Source organism: Rhipicephalus sanguineus, chromosome 1 (assembly GCF_013339695.2).
Source record: "Rhipicephalus sanguineus isolate Rsan-2018 chromosome 1, BIME_Rsan_1.4, whole genome shotgun sequence".
NCBI classification, from domain to species: domain Eukaryota; kingdom Metazoa; phylum Arthropoda; class Arachnida; order Ixodida; family Ixodidae; genus Rhipicephalus; species Rhipicephalus sanguineus.
In genome coordinates this window covers 318,278,412-318,293,456 of record NC_051176.1, presented here as the reverse complement: position 1 = coordinate 318,293,456, position 15,045 = coordinate 318,278,412, and the positions used below count along the sequence as shown (strand labels likewise).

General features: G+C 47.5%; 2 protein-coding genes across 4 annotated transcripts in view; one reads left to right on the top strand and one right to left on the bottom strand.

Moving 5' to 3' along the window:
* LOC119379476 (uncharacterized) overlaps positions 1-2,810 on the top strand; it is a 30,249-nt gene extending 27,439 nt beyond the window's left edge. For 2 of the 3 annotated variants that reach the window (XR_007414887.1, XM_049411996.1), the window contains 2 exons: positions 931-1,096; positions 2,568-2,810. Coding sequence is in view for 1 of the 3 variants with exons in the window: in XM_049411996.1 (XP_049267953.1) it covers positions 931-1,096; positions 2,568-2,649 (248 nt within the window). In the remaining 2 variants the exon portion in view is untranslated. The remainder of the gene's footprint in view (positions 1-930; positions 1,097-2,567) is intronic. The other variant, XM_049411997.1, reaches the window with a different exon arrangement.
* A 10,300-nt stretch (positions 2,811-13,110) lies between these two features.
* LOC119379472 (serine--tRNA synthetase-like protein Slimp) lies at positions 13,111-14,591 on the bottom strand. Its single transcript, XM_037648769.2, has one exon. The coding sequence runs from the start codon at positions 14,562-14,564 to the stop codon at positions 13,164-13,166; it is 1,401 nt and encodes a 466-aa protein (XP_037504697.1). The 5' UTR covers positions 14,565-14,591; the 3' UTR covers positions 13,111-13,163.
* Positions 14,592-15,045: the final 454 nt, after the last annotated feature.

Below are 15,045 nucleotides of genomic sequence, written 5' to 3'. Positions count from 1 at the left end.
GCCAAATAAACAGTTTCATTCTGCAAACGCCGACTGCTTCTTCGTCGACGTCACGACCACGTGACAATATCTATACTCCAACTAGAGCTGTGCACGGGCCGTATTTCCGAGCCCGAGCCCGGCCCGGGCCCGCTGACTTTGTCGAAGGCCCGCCCGTGCCCGACGGCAAAGAGCTGCGAGCCCGCCCGGCCCGGCCCGACGTACGAAAACACAATCCCGGGCCCGGCCCGGCCCGGCTTTTTGAAGGTTCGCTGCGAAAACAAAACATCGTTTTCCGGTAATTTGGCATTTTATTGAGCATATCAAATATGATCAAACGACACACGACGAACAGTCTCTATTACACATATTACAAATTACAAGGAGACGGCCTCATGCCAGGAACAATGGAGTTCGCCCGCCAAAGCCGTCACGTATATGGGGTATGCCCAAGCAAGCGTCAGCTTGCACGAAGGCGATCTACGTCGGGTCGCTCGTCGCTGTCGCGTGCATTTTCACTCATATGGGATTTGGCCTTAAATCTAACGCGAGCAGTCGCGTGGCGCCGTCACTAGCTCAGGTGGTGTTACTTGTCTGTTTGTCGAAGTGCAGCAGAGGCAGTGCTTTACCTGCTTCCCTTTTGGTTAAAGTAGCGAATGGAAAGGAAAAGCGTTAAAGGGCGGTCGCGGAAGAGGCGCTGTATGCGTGTTGGAAAACAATTCCCGCTTATTCTCTATATTGCGGGCTTGAGTCGGGCTTTGCGCCGGGCCCGAGCCCGGCCCGATAAAACTCCAAGTAGCCCGAGCCCGGCCCGGGCCCGAGGTGAAAATACGTCGGCCCGCCCGAGCCCGGCCCGCGGGCCGGGTCGGGCTCGGGCTTTCGGGCTACCCGGAGCCCGTGCACACCTCTAACTCCAACTATAGGTATATGCATGGACTGCATGTTTCGCAGGTGGAGTATTACTCGAGATATGGCGGCACAGATCCAGGTCATGCTGTTCGTACCCTCCTGCAGAACCTCCTATCGAAGGAAGGTGCCCTCAAGTTCAGCTTGAAAGGGTAGCAGGGCAGGAAACACGCTTTCTCCGAACTCACGGCCATCGTGAACTTCATGCTGAGTAAGAAACGTCGCATGATACTGAAACTATTCTTTGCAATTAGGCAAAATTTGGGCGCACGTATTAATTAAAAAGCAAACACGCGCTGATGCGCGCGGCATCATTGCATATTGATGCGACTGGCATTGAAAGAGGTATTCACAGTAACAAAACGCAATAGGTAAATACTGCTTGCGAAATTCCTATTTCGTCCCTGTTTTTGAGGATTTTCTTCCCATTCACCATACTTGTGCATGTTTATGCTTTGTGGCCATTTTTTATCAGCAAAAAGTGAAGTATCAGTGCTTTGTTGCGGGGCGCAGGACGTATCGGAACAGTCTCAAATGTTATTGCCTCTTCTATAGCAAAATAAGCCCGTAATCAGACTGCATTGCGCGACGCGAATAGGTGGTGGTGGTGGTAAAAACATTTCTTAGAAAAAAAAAAAGAAAACAAGGGAGGTATGCAGGCACTGCCCCTTAAGGGGACGGCACCTACAAACAGTAGGTGGGGCTCCCTAGTACGGGACCCCATTGGCGTCGGCTGCTGCCTGGGCTCGTCGGACCAAGGCCTTTTGGGCCTGAAGGTCAGAACAGCCAAGCAGGGTCGCCTCCCACTCCTCCCGGGTAGGGTTGGGGAGGTATAGCAGGATTGGAGGGGCAGGCCCACACCATGTGGTAGATGTCCGAAGACTTCTCCCCACAGTATAGTGACGTATACATACATCCTGTAATGTGCGCCAGCTCTGCTGTTGGAATGTACCATGACTTTTATTAATAGCCGATGCTTTGACGCTTAGATTTTATCTCCATGATCGACGACTGTGCTTGCCGCTGTATCTGTGCTTTGGGTTATCTTTGCTTATTCGGCAAACGTTAGGCCAATAAAAAGTGAAATCGTTAAGCCACACGTTGTCGGTCACGACAACGTGGCACTAGCATTCATGTTCCATGAGCGGTTTCTTTGTATAAACCATTGGTGTTATCGCCCTTCTCCTAAGTGTTCAGTGATCAATTTTTAGCATATATATATATATATATATATATATATATATATATATATATATATACCGTCACCATTGCGGTCGCCCCCCCCCCCTGCCCCCCTCGTCCTCACGCCCATGTTCGGGCATATCGGACTTCATAATATTTTGAATGATTCCATCCTTGGAATGGATTGCAATTAATCAACTGAAGTATACCTTCAAGTGATGGTGCGCGAAAAGTAGCATAAGAACGAAGATGCACGATCACATGCAATACAGGCTATCAACTTAGGATTGTATCGAAACACCAATAATGCAGATGTTATTCGTTTTCTATATATTTGCTGTTTCAATAAGATCCAGAGTTGTCTGCGCTGTGTTCGTATTTCTTTTTCTAGTGTTACTGACCTTTTCGCGCACCGCCGCTTAAAAAGATGACTTACCAACTCGTCCAACAGTCTGTTCTACACCTAAATCAGCTGTCTTTTATGCGTTGATTTATTGCAGCATCGGTGAGGAGCAGCTTCCCATCTGCTTCACTTCAAGCAGTGAGCGGAACAACAAAACGCTGGCTAGTCGGGGCGGTTGACAGAGCCGGCGGCCGAAACGAGAGCGCCGCGTGCTACTCCCAAGGCTCTGCAACAGTGCAGGCTATGTGATAAACAAAAATAAAAGCGTGAGAAGGAATCGTTTGCTTCTCATTCATGCGCCCGGAAAAGTGACGAAAAAACAAAAGCAGTCGCTTTTCTTGTGGCGCTTCGACGCCGACCAAAACAGTCTGCATGACTCATGATGCGCATGCTGTTCTAAGTGCATGACGTAAATGCTATTATTGACAGAAGCAGCAAAAGCAAAGAACGTCAGCTTCCAGCGTCGGGCCGACGCAATGCTGAGCATTATTGTCATCAGGGCCGCCATTGGGCAGCGCGTGGCCCGCGCTCGGCAACGTTTGGCCACACATTGGCCCGACGGTAGGCCGACTCTCAATGTACCGTACTACCATGATAGGCCCTCGCATGGAGCGCCGACGGACAAGTCGGCCACCACAGTCGGGCCTACATTAGTTACCGAGGTCGGCCGACGCTAGGCCAATGTCAATCCCCATTGCCGGGCCCACGTTGGTTGCCGAGGTTGGGCCAATCACTTCGCAGTCGGCCACAGACCTCGCGCCGACATCTTGCCAAGGAAAAAATGTTGCTTGGGCGAGCGCGACTGTACAATACATTCCTCGTACAGAAGCTTGACTTTATCAATATCTACTCCCCTGAAAAATTATTCCAAACCTTCGGCGGTCTGAAAACCAGCCAGCAGTTGCAGAGGAACGCACGCAGACGACACCATGCTTGCACAAGCAGCCGCGCGTGTGGTGTCAGGGAGGGAACGCTATCACCCCAGAGACGCGGAAACGGCCGCGTTGGCGCTGAACGCCGCCGCGCTTCCGCGCTTATGTCCAACGAGACTGAATGTCCAGTGGGTCACGTGACTGGCGAGATTGAATGTCCAACCGAGACTGAATGTCCAACGAGACTGAATGTCCAACCGAGACGGAATGTACAACGAGACGGAATGTCGAAATTAGAAGAGATAAACGCGCCCTAGTTTAAAATTTGTCAGACAACTGATTCATTGGGTTAAGATAGCCTAACGCAAGATCGCATTTTTTTTGTGTTTTGAAATATTGACTGTCTGTAGCATCGGGGCTCGTATTTTTGTTTCCGTATTCGCTTTGCTGCATTTGTCATAATTTCAACTTTCGTTAGTTTTATTGCTATTTTCTATTTTTAGTTTTCGTATTTATGTTGAATATGTTACGCTTTATTTTGTTTGTTTGCATAATTTGCTGTTCCTGTTTATTTCTGTTATAAATCGGACATCACAACCCCTTAAATGATTACGAGAGAGGGCGCTCCCTCGTCCACTTTGTGCGGTATCTATGTGCGTTTAGACCAGGCCCTCTCGAGGGGTCCAAGGAGCAGCGATAGCAGACGACGCGCAGCTCGCTACCGTGCATTTTGCGGGCGCCTGAAACCGAACTCAGTGCTCGCTTGAATCGTTAAATTATTAACATTTGGGGCCTAAGGTGCTCATCATGTTATCGAACAACAGGGACAATAACTTTAGCGAGCACGAAGCACGTTAAACGTTGAAATAAAACACGCGCGTTTCCGAAGCAGGTTCCGAGCGGGTTCCCCACAGCAGCTGTCATGGAGGGCACTTTTTTTTTTCTGTGCATATTTTGACATTCAGTGTAACTTGAAGTACAGGTGGTATTTGGGTGAGCTAAAAGTGCTTGTTTTCTAGTTCGAATAAAATAGGCAGGTAATGAGCGTACTGCTACTTTCGGAAACCTCATCGGGCACCTAGCGCTCTTGTAGTGCGTAGCGCAAAATACGCGCTATTATTGGTTTGACTGTGTTTGTCAGCGTTCGGAAGTCTTCCCACGGTCACACGGTATTTTTAACTAAGCTTGTTTTGTTTATACTCTAAGAGCTTTACTTAGAAGAAGGGGGGATATTCCACAAATGCAGTTGCACTGCATTTGAAGAATATCAGCAACTTGAGTATCTTTCAAGATCTAGGAAATCTAGCGTGCCCAGTGGTGTCTCGTCCATTTTAATGTAACTGTTTTTAACAACATGCATTTATCTAAAGCCACCCCCTTTTACTACCCCCGCCGCTTCCGTCTCCCGCAGATAGAAAGGTAAGTTGCAATGTTACCCAACGCAATTTCAAATAAATTTGGGGTATGTATGCACCTACAGGCCCTAAAACCAGACTACAACCAGAGAAGCCGAGTTAGGTGGCTTTTGTAGAGATGCTAAAGAATAAAAGAGCACTTATTGAAAAACTAGGTCTTATTGCACGAATTCATAACAAACTTTTTCTTTGGAAGTTTTGTTGTGAGCACTGATCCCCCTTCATTCGCTTGCAGAGTGGCTTCCGTTCCTTCTGCCTTGGCAAATTAGCAAAGATGCCCAGTGCGGCATATATGGTTTCAGTTTTTCCCTCCCAGTGTCTTGCAGGATTATTTATTCGAACTTGTCAAAAGCATTGTGGTCCTCTAGATAAAACGTCACGCGGAATGCTTCAACGAAGAAGCCGTGATCGATATCGCACACAGCAGTGCGGCAAAACACGGCAAGGTGTGGCAAAGAACTAATCCCAAATGGTGATTTCCCTGTGAGCTTGTAGTGTTGAAGCCCGGTGAGAAAAACAAAGGCAGCTGTATTGCGTTCTGAGCAATTTAATGTTAGAGATACGGGGTGTGACTCGCCATTGACTGTACTACGCACAAATCTACGGCATAAAGAATGCCGGAGCAATAATAGCGTTTCTGAGACAATGCTCATGGATATGCACGAACACAAGCACGCCGGCCAGGTGAAAGGCTGCTTGAAGTTATAACCATTACAAAATCACTTACTTCTCATAGCCGGGTGTTTTCTGTGGGCACAAATTTCTCGCGACTGATTTTGTTGGGCCATACCTTCCTTGAGCATATATTTTTGTCACCGCGAGGAACGAAAAAAAAAAAAAAAGCAAAGCTTTTTTCTGTCCTCCGCGCGGTGAGGCAACCGAAGGCATAGAGACCTGACATACTAGCTAGCACGTCACGCTCCAAACATTAAATTCAAACACAGCATTCCTACGTCCAGTCAACTTCAGGTACATAAACGCTTCTAGTTTGCAACAACAATGCGACAGAGGCGCGCGAAGTACTCTCTACTTGCTAAAATCGCCCCACTCCACGCTTGAAAACTCAGTGATCCGTACCTATCGCCGGCACAGCGCTGCAGCCGTGGACCCTTTGGACGGAGCGCGAAGGCGAAGAGGTCACGTGTTGCCAACCGGCCTATCGCAGGGCACGGCGGCTGGATCAAGACCTTTCGCTACTTTTGAAAGATAGAGGGATTTTACCGCAAGCTAACCGCAAGCTAGAGTTATACAGTAACTCTACCGCCATGTCTACCGCAAGCTAGAGTCACTGGAAAAATTTCAATTGAAATTTTTCCAGTGACTCTACCGGATGGATGGATGGATGCTATGAGCGTCCCCTTTAAAACGGGGCGGTGACATGTCTGCCACCAGGCTCTAAGAAAAAAAAAAAACTTCCTTGTTTCATGTTGGCCTAATACCTTATCTACATTGATTAAATTATGTTATTATACCAAAAAAATATAAATTCAGGGTCCATCTCTCTGCCTCTTAAGGCAGAATGACCTTATTTTTCCCCCATTAATTATTTTTGTTCTTTATCTCTACTTTTCTGCCACCAATACTCTAACCGTCTCTTACTTATTTCTATCGCGGACGTGTTCAGCTTTCCATTGTTGTCCCTAAAACCCAAGGCTTCATGTAGACTCGTGTCCACACGTATACCTGGGTGAATATCGCCACATTCAATCAGTACATGTTCCATCGTTTCCTTAGTTCCCCCGCAGCATGTACATTGTTCTTCTTCGTTACTGAATCTCGCGTTATAACTACGCGTTCTAAGGCAGCCCGACCTTGCTTCAAACAGTAAAGCGCTTCCCCTTGAATTATCATAAAACCTTTCCCTCCTTATTTCGTTTTTTCCCTTTCGGTATAGTTACTCAGAGCCGGCTTCTTTTCCATCACTGTTATCCAGTAAGCCCTCTCCGCCTCTCTGACCTTCCGCTTATTAATGCTCCTTGTTGCCATATCGCCCGCACTGCTATAGCCGTATATTTACTGGTGAGCCTCCTAGTTCTTTTTCTCCACTGCGTGTCAACGCTTTTTCTATACAAATACCTGAAAACCTTCTCTGCCCATCTACTCTTCTTCATTTTCCTCAGCCTCTCTTCGAATCAGCAGAGTTGCGCATAGGTCAGGCTAGCAACCACAGCGGCTTCCGGGCGCCCCCTCGAGATCACAGCAGATACTACTGTTGCGAAAAAAGAGTGTCACGAAACGCTTTTATGCCTTCCTTATCACACACAAGACAATAATAAATTTGGCATGTTGTCATTGATCTACTTTGTAATTCTTTATTCGCAATTTACCTGCGTGAACGCAATAGTTTTTAATCTAGCAACCATGACAGCAGGCTAGCAACCACAGCCATAGAGTTTCCTACACTTACTATATGACCACAGCTATGCGGTGAAGTCGCACTAGTCGCACTACGTTTGTACATGTCTGGCGTGTCGAAAACCGGCGATAAACATCGACTACCGATGCCCATGTTAATTCAGTTCGCTGCAGCGGCGGCTTCGAAAAATACAAAAATTGGCCCGAGCGTCCGCTTCTCCGCAATACATAGGTCCATTCGTTTCACCTGCACTTCGTGAACCGGTTCACGGTGGCGCTGCACTCCGGCATTCGTTTCACGAGTTCAACATGGCGGCGTCGGCACCGCGGTATTCGTTTCGAAAAAGTGCAGCCGTCGTGCAAGGATAGTTCACGAATTCCCTGCACTTACTCATGAGGTAGTGCCGAGTCCGTGCAGCACAAAATGGCGGAACCGCAGCAGACGACGCAGCCGACTGCATTCGTGGCTATTTCAACGGCGTCCAACAAATACGTCAGCGAACGTTTTCCGGTACTTTGAAATGCCAGGCAGCGTAAGCGGCGGCGACTTTTACGAATCACAACCTCCACAATTCGCGAGACAACCGACCGTAGCAGAGGGTTTGCTCGACATCTGCACTCTCGTATTCGTTTCGGCATCTCGTTGCTGCTGCACTTTCTGAAACGTTCCCTGCACGACGACGGAACTCAGACGTCACCACCATGAACCAGTTCAGGTAGTGCAGGGTGAATCGAATGGACCTGGAGTTGCTAGCGGCGTTTGGAAGACAGGTGCGCAACTCTACGAATCTAAACACACAGCGGCAGGGAGTGGCGCGCTGATAGCGTGCACCACAAGATGAAAAGAAAAAAAAGAATTCAACTTGTGCAAGAAAACCACATTGCTACAGCAAGTGGCCACTACAGTAAAACCTCGGTGATAGGAATCTTGCGGGGTTACCAAAAATATTCGTATCATCCGAAATGTGTATCACCAGAAAACATGGAAAAATAGGATGCGACAAAAGAAAGTTGGCGTACGTTTTGATTTAGTGTTTCTTAGGGCCGCAGCGACGTCATCAACAGCTCTGAATGATTGCCAGTAAAGTTTTTAGATGTCAACAATCATTATTGTACTCGTTAATATATGGCGCGTGCACCCGTGACCGCTAGTAGCCCCTTCCTAATCCTTCTACGAGGTTCTGCATGACACCACAGCACTGCGGGCGCTTTCCAGGAGATTTACGGCCGCGCCGACATATCGAGAGGTTTGCTCGAAATTCGGGAGTCTCCCGTGCAAATCGGAGAATTCGCATGCGGGCGTGAGGCCTAGCTAATTCGCCAAGACCGTCCGCTTCGTCTCTTGGGGTCTTCGTCCACCTCTCATGGCACTTCATGATGGACCCGCAGCCCAAGTTTCAGCCTTGTTTCATAGAACGTCTGATTGCGAGGACATATGGCTTTCATCGACGTGGCAGGCACGTGTTAACGCCGTACAAAGACGCTGATGCCTCGAGCACAGCAACACGAGTCAATGCGTTAAAAAAAAAGAAAAAAAAAACGCGACATCATTTATAATCTAAACACGAAGGCGCGTAAAGACCCCCAACATTAGGGCGCACAATCTCGGAGGCTCAGCGCGCATGCCCGCGCGGGACAGCCGCGTCTTCCGCGACAGCGCGAGCAGCACCTGTTCGTACCTGTGCGCTAGCGTATGTTCGTATCAAACGTTGCGAGGTGAAAATCGGTTCGCAACAACCGCAATCCAATACATTGCAGGCTAATAGGCCTTGGCCGGGACCACAGAAAACTTCGTATCACCCAGAAATTCGTACGAGCCGTGATCGTATCACCGAGGTTTTACTGTATATACATACTTGCTTCTAACTTCGAAAACAAAAGTGGTAAGGATCGGCGCACGCCGAGCGCTGGCACATAGAAGTAGCAGACGACGCGGGGCACGCACCACCGTAATGAATCTGTACGCATCCGCTGCATTTACAACTCTCGCCAGCAGTTAGCGCTCCGCGGACAGCCGGCCACGCGCTCGCGTGTTCCCTCTAAGAGTGGACCGTACTGTACATACATCCCTCCGTGTTTATGACAAAACAGACAGCTACGGGGACGCGCGATCAGAAGACGCGCTGCCGCGTGAGCACCTCGCCGCTTTCGCATGAGAACTGAGCGCAAACATCAGCATTTGTTGACTTAGCACCGTTCGTGCATCGCTATTTGATAACTCGGGGCTGGTGAATGGGTCAATTTGATGAACCATCCAACTTACCTCTGCAAGCACGATCAAATCAACGGTCGCGAAGCTCCTTTGTAGACAGGCTCTTTATCCAGCCGCTGATAAAGTAGTTGTGGGATTCCATTGACGCCTTTATTTCGCCCAGAGTAACAAGGTTAGTGCTGAAAACCAAATAGTTCACGATGTCGCCGTGTGACACTTCTGGGAGGGCGGAGATGTTAGAAGTTGTGTCCATGCACCCACAGGTGTTCCAACACACCCTTGGCCACTTCCGTTACTGTATCAGTTCATTGGCATCTGTACACCTTAATTCCCTGTTTGTGAGAAATACTGCTTCCTCAACAATGCAGTGTTCTTGAGTCAAGTTCTAACACTGCACGATAAGCCTCACACTGGAGCAGGCCCGTACCAGGGGAGGGGGGGGGGGGGGCAGGGGGAATTTTTATGATACATAGTGTTTTACCGAAAATAAATAATGAAAATAGGCGTTTTTCTCAAATAGTCAAGGCTTTCAGTAAGTGCCCCCCCCCCCCCCCCCCCGAAGAAAATTCCTGGCTAAGGGCCTGCACTGGAGTGTCTGTTGCAATCTGTACACAGCTCCTGTCATGGCAATCACCTCCACTGAAGAGGTATCCCGAGAATTCTAAAAGTATGGATCTTGCCCATAGTGATTGACTTTGCTTGCAAGTGATAATATCTTGCCATACTTTGAAAAGAGAAATCACATGTCTGTGTTGGGTTGTTTGACATTTTGACCGCACAAAAAAGACGAGGACAGAGGGAGGTACCGCCCGTGTCGTCGTACCTCCCTCTGTCCTCGTCTTTTTTGTGCGGTCAAAATGTCAAACAGTAAGCACCAACTAGGCCAAACGCAAGTTCTCCTGTGTTGGGTTGGCCTGCTATACAAAGCAATCACTTTTTGAAAATACTGTCACATATTTTTAGTACCTCTCTGCCTGTATACATAGTCCTGCCTTTATAAATTCATAAGCTAATTTGTCCTGTATGCTTCATTTGTGTTCTAAAAACAATGCTTCATAATGTGCAGTGTCATGTCATAAACTTTCTAACGTTATCAATAAGGATGTTGCACTGCTTATATTGTTTGTGACAATGGTCTTCCTTTGTGATTTGGCCTGACACTCCTTACATGTATTGCATTTACAAGAATCCCGAGTTTTGGCTGCCTCTGGGCCAGCTAATGGTGCTTTGCAAATATAAATGGTGCCTTCACGCAGTTTGAGCAGAGGGACAACCAGAGACAGTTAACAAAGCAAGTCATCATGGCACGCTACGTTTTCCTAGCATGCAATTTCACCATGCAAAGAAGCCTCTTGCTGGCTTCTCGAGTTATTCAGAAACTGGATATACACATCGCTTGCCTTGGCGACTTCTTGATCATAATGGCAACCGTCATTCGTGAGAACAGTGGTCCGAGTTGAGTTATTGAAACATGGAACTTTGAATATTCAAGGAAGTCTTTGTAATAGTTGGTTAACTGCCATTGTCAGTGCCGTTAGAAAGTGTGTAAACAGCACAGTACCGATGTGAAAAGAGGTTTATAAACTTGGCAGGGTCTACATAGCAAGAGGCAAAGGGTTAGGGGGCACTGACAAACACCAAAGTTATCATTTATAATTATGAAATACTGTTTAGGACAACTTTTGTATGTGATTATATTTATATGGTGAAGCCAAGGAAAGCATAAGGGGCATTACTTGTATATTTAATTAAAAGTAGTAATTATGATATAAAGGGAAGTGAATTAAAGTGGATGAAAAAACTACTTGCCACCAAAGGGCGAGACCAACTGGCATCATGTGGCACATAGAATGTTCCACATTCACCACCATGGCTACGAGTGACACTGGCTAACACTCCCAGGATTATACGCTCAGAAATATTCAATGAAGTGGATGAGCCAATGGCTGCCACCGTGGCTAAATTGGTAGACTACTAGAGCATCGGACGTGTAGTTCGAAGGTTGCGGGTTCAGTCTTTTATCAGTGGCAAGTTGTTTTTTCGTCCATGTTGACTTCCCTTTCTGTCATAAATATTACACTTATATTAAATATAAGCAATGCCCCCTATGCTTTCCTTGGCTTCATTAGGTTGTGCCTAACAAAGAAATATATACCACGATCCACTCCTCTTCTTTTGTTCATTATGCTTATGTCAGTATGTTACATGTTTATACAATCATACGTGAGCAATGTGCTAGACTCACAAGTCAAATTGAGCTAGCATCAAAATGGTAACCATTGTCCCTGAAGACCCCTCTAGAAATAATTCCTGGGTACAGTCCTCAAGCCTCGTATCGTAACAATGCAGCCCTACAGTATTCCTACCAAAAAGGTCATCTGACCGAAAACTGTGCCTAATGGTGCTGCCACAAGTACTGTAGCCACAACACCAAGCATAGCTCTTTAATGCGAAGCATTTCTTAGCAAACCAAAGGCACTTGACCGTTTTTACTTTTATAAATCAGTCAATCAATCTATCTATCTTAACATGGTATCTACCGAAATTGGCACAGGAAGGTCTGTATGAAGAGCATGATTGACAGGTCACGACATAATATGACGTGCCTGTCGCGTACGTCACGAACCCCCCCCCCCATCACGTGTGGCACATACCCGCCTACCACGGCCCGTGGTCTGCGCCGCAGGTGAAACCAAAGAACAGTGAAAATTTATAAGATAATAGTAATAATTGCTGTGGTTTTATGTGCCAAAACCATGATATGACTATGAGGCACATCGTTGTGGGAGACTCCAAATCGATACCGACCTCCAAGAGTTCTTTAACGTGCACCCAGATTTAACCACTCGACTGTTCTTTCCATTTCGCCCCCATCGAAAGGCGACCACCGTGGCTGGGAATCGAACCTGCACCCTTGAGCTTAGTAGCACGACACCTTATGTGCAAAGTTACCACGGCGGGTAGTCTTATAATACACCTTGTGTGTTAGAAAAGAGAAACACATATAGTTGGCGATTTTAATGTAGCAAACACTGACAAACATGCTGCAATGACCCTCAGCCGGCAGTCACGTGGTACAGAATGTAAATAAATGTATTACATGAGCCGTTGTGGTGGCAGTTGCCTAACATCAGCTATGGTGGTGGTGTTCGTGTAATGTCAACTGTGGTTGCAGTGCTGACTATCCATTATTACAACAATGTAATGAATGCTACATATGTACTCCTGTGACTCGGCAAGCTATTGTCACACATTGCTTGTCTTTGCAGGAACACGCCAATGAATTCTGCTTATGGTATGCTCATCAGCACACCGTAGCATACACTTTGTTTCGATAAAAATGATATCTGTGATGCGATTGCCCGCCTTACATCAGAGCGTAAGCCACCCTTTAGGCAACAACGTAGTTGACATGCTTGGTAATCCCTCGATATGCACACAACTACTCAATTTACACAATGATGTCAACTCATCTCTCATAACGCTTGGCTTAAAGCCAAGAAATTTGGCATAAGCAGCTCTTCGATGACTGCTTCGCATAAAATCGATTCCCACAAGTGTGGGATCTGCCGGCATTTCCTATTGGAAAAATACACTGGGCTGCTCTCCAAGAAAAGAAGCCTATTTTGCTGGAGACGCATGAAGGTGTATCAAGCACCAATAAGCCGTGTGTGCCAACAGTAATTTGCATATATATCCTAATCCCAATTGGATAGGACACAGAATGAATACCTTGGTTGACTCCACCATGATGATAAGATTTATCGTTAAGAATTAATGCATAGACAAGCTTGTACAATTTATGACTTTATTGTGGATGTTGAACCTCAGTCTACACTTCAGCCATGAGAAGAGCTTCCACAGGTATACTTGAGAGGTGCTGGGAAGGTGAACTCTCGTTCTCTTGACTGTCTATTTTCCATAATGCATGCCACTAATGCATGCACATTGGTAATGCAAGCATAGGCAGTGTGCAAAAATTGTGCATCCACTGCCTTGGTTCCAGAAACCATAATAAGTCGTCTGCTCACAAAATCGTCGTGTATGCTAAGGAAGCCACAAGGAATATACCTGTTTTGTGCAGATGACCAAACCTCAATTGACACGCGTAGGCTTTCAATCAAACTAAGCTCTGGCGGTTCAGCAAGAACAAGGCGAAAGGGCATTTCCAGCTCTTGGTACCACTGCTTGACAGCCACCAGCAGCTCCTCAAATGTGGGCATCAACTGTTGACGACGGCAAGCCACAAACGCAGCCACCTTTGTGGACTGGGTGAGCGAGAAGAGACCAGGCAGGCGTGCGTCGCACTTGGCTATGTACCGGCGGCCGACCGTGTGGAAACGCGCAGGCACGTCCTTGGGCTGGCGCCGGGTGAGGTAGCCCGCAAACGAGTCCAGTGCCGAAGATCCAACCAGGTGCATGTGGTGGCCACCGCCGTGCTCCTTGTTCTCGATGGCCATGGTGTGGTCGAGGTTGTTTGGGTCGGTGCCACAACCTTCCAACACGGTGTCCACAACCCAGTCCGGTCCGCTCAGTGGTGTACTGCCCAGTGCCAGTAAACGTTCACTGAAAAACCTGCATAGCTGCAAGTGCAGCAGTGCCGTCGCACCCTTGAGGTAGCACAGCCGAGGCTCATGCCGAAGGATTATGTCTGCGCCACCGATGTCCACATGCGATGTTGGGTGAAACGGAAACGTGGGCCGACTGCTGTATTCGGAACACTGAGACTTGATCGTCTTACTGGGCGCCTGGACAAAGTTGGGCAGTCGCAGCAGCAAGGGGATGATTTCTTCCTCCTTTGCATATAAGGACTGCTTTACTTCCCGCTCGGTCACGTAGTGGGTTTGAAGCTGTGCTTTGAGTTCCGATTCGCTACTCTGCTCTTCAGAGCTCGTTTTCCAGCAGTCTGCCAATGCTCGCGTCAGTTGTACGATCTCCACTTGTACTCTTTTCAGTTCATTTTTTACAATTCTGAACGAGGGCAGTTTTGTGCTCAAAGTGGATATATCCAAACTGATGTTCCTCAACTGCAGAGTTTTCTGCAGGGCTGGGAGATCATTAATTATTTTGTCAATTTCAATATACGGTAGCAGAAGCGCTCGCCTGTTTCGCGCTTCCTTTCCGCGAATGTACAGTGCCGATGTCCGCATATCTGTCATAGCTCTTGCAGGAAATGCATACAACTCTGGCCACCGGCAAGGTAGCCGCATAAGCTCCCGGGTGCAGCAGCGGTAATTCATGATCGGTGGGGCTATTTCGTAAGCGCAGTGCTTATTCTGTGGTCTAGACCACACGATAAACCCCAACTTTATTCTGTGGACCAGACAACAAAATAAAGCACAGCCTTATTTTGTGGACCACACAGTGCGCTGCTACAGTGGCTAGAATAGGGAAGTGTGAAGACCGCGCCGCCTGCGCTGACGCTCTCCACCGATGCCTCGACCGGCGCTGTCTAGGTGGCGCTGGTTGTAGCTTACACGTCGCTCGCTCGGCTCGCTGCAGCGAAGCTGTCATGTCAAGGCTGATTTGTGGCGGATATGGTTTTGTTTGAGCCGTAAATTTTTATTAGTGTCTCTACTATAATGCAGGGCGTAAGTGCCTCATAAAGAAATGAAATTTGAGGCAGATATTATCAAGCATTATCACCGTATGGTATGACCGTACGCACAGTATCATAAGTGAAGCTTTACATCGTTCGCAAACATCGCGGCCAGCTAAGCT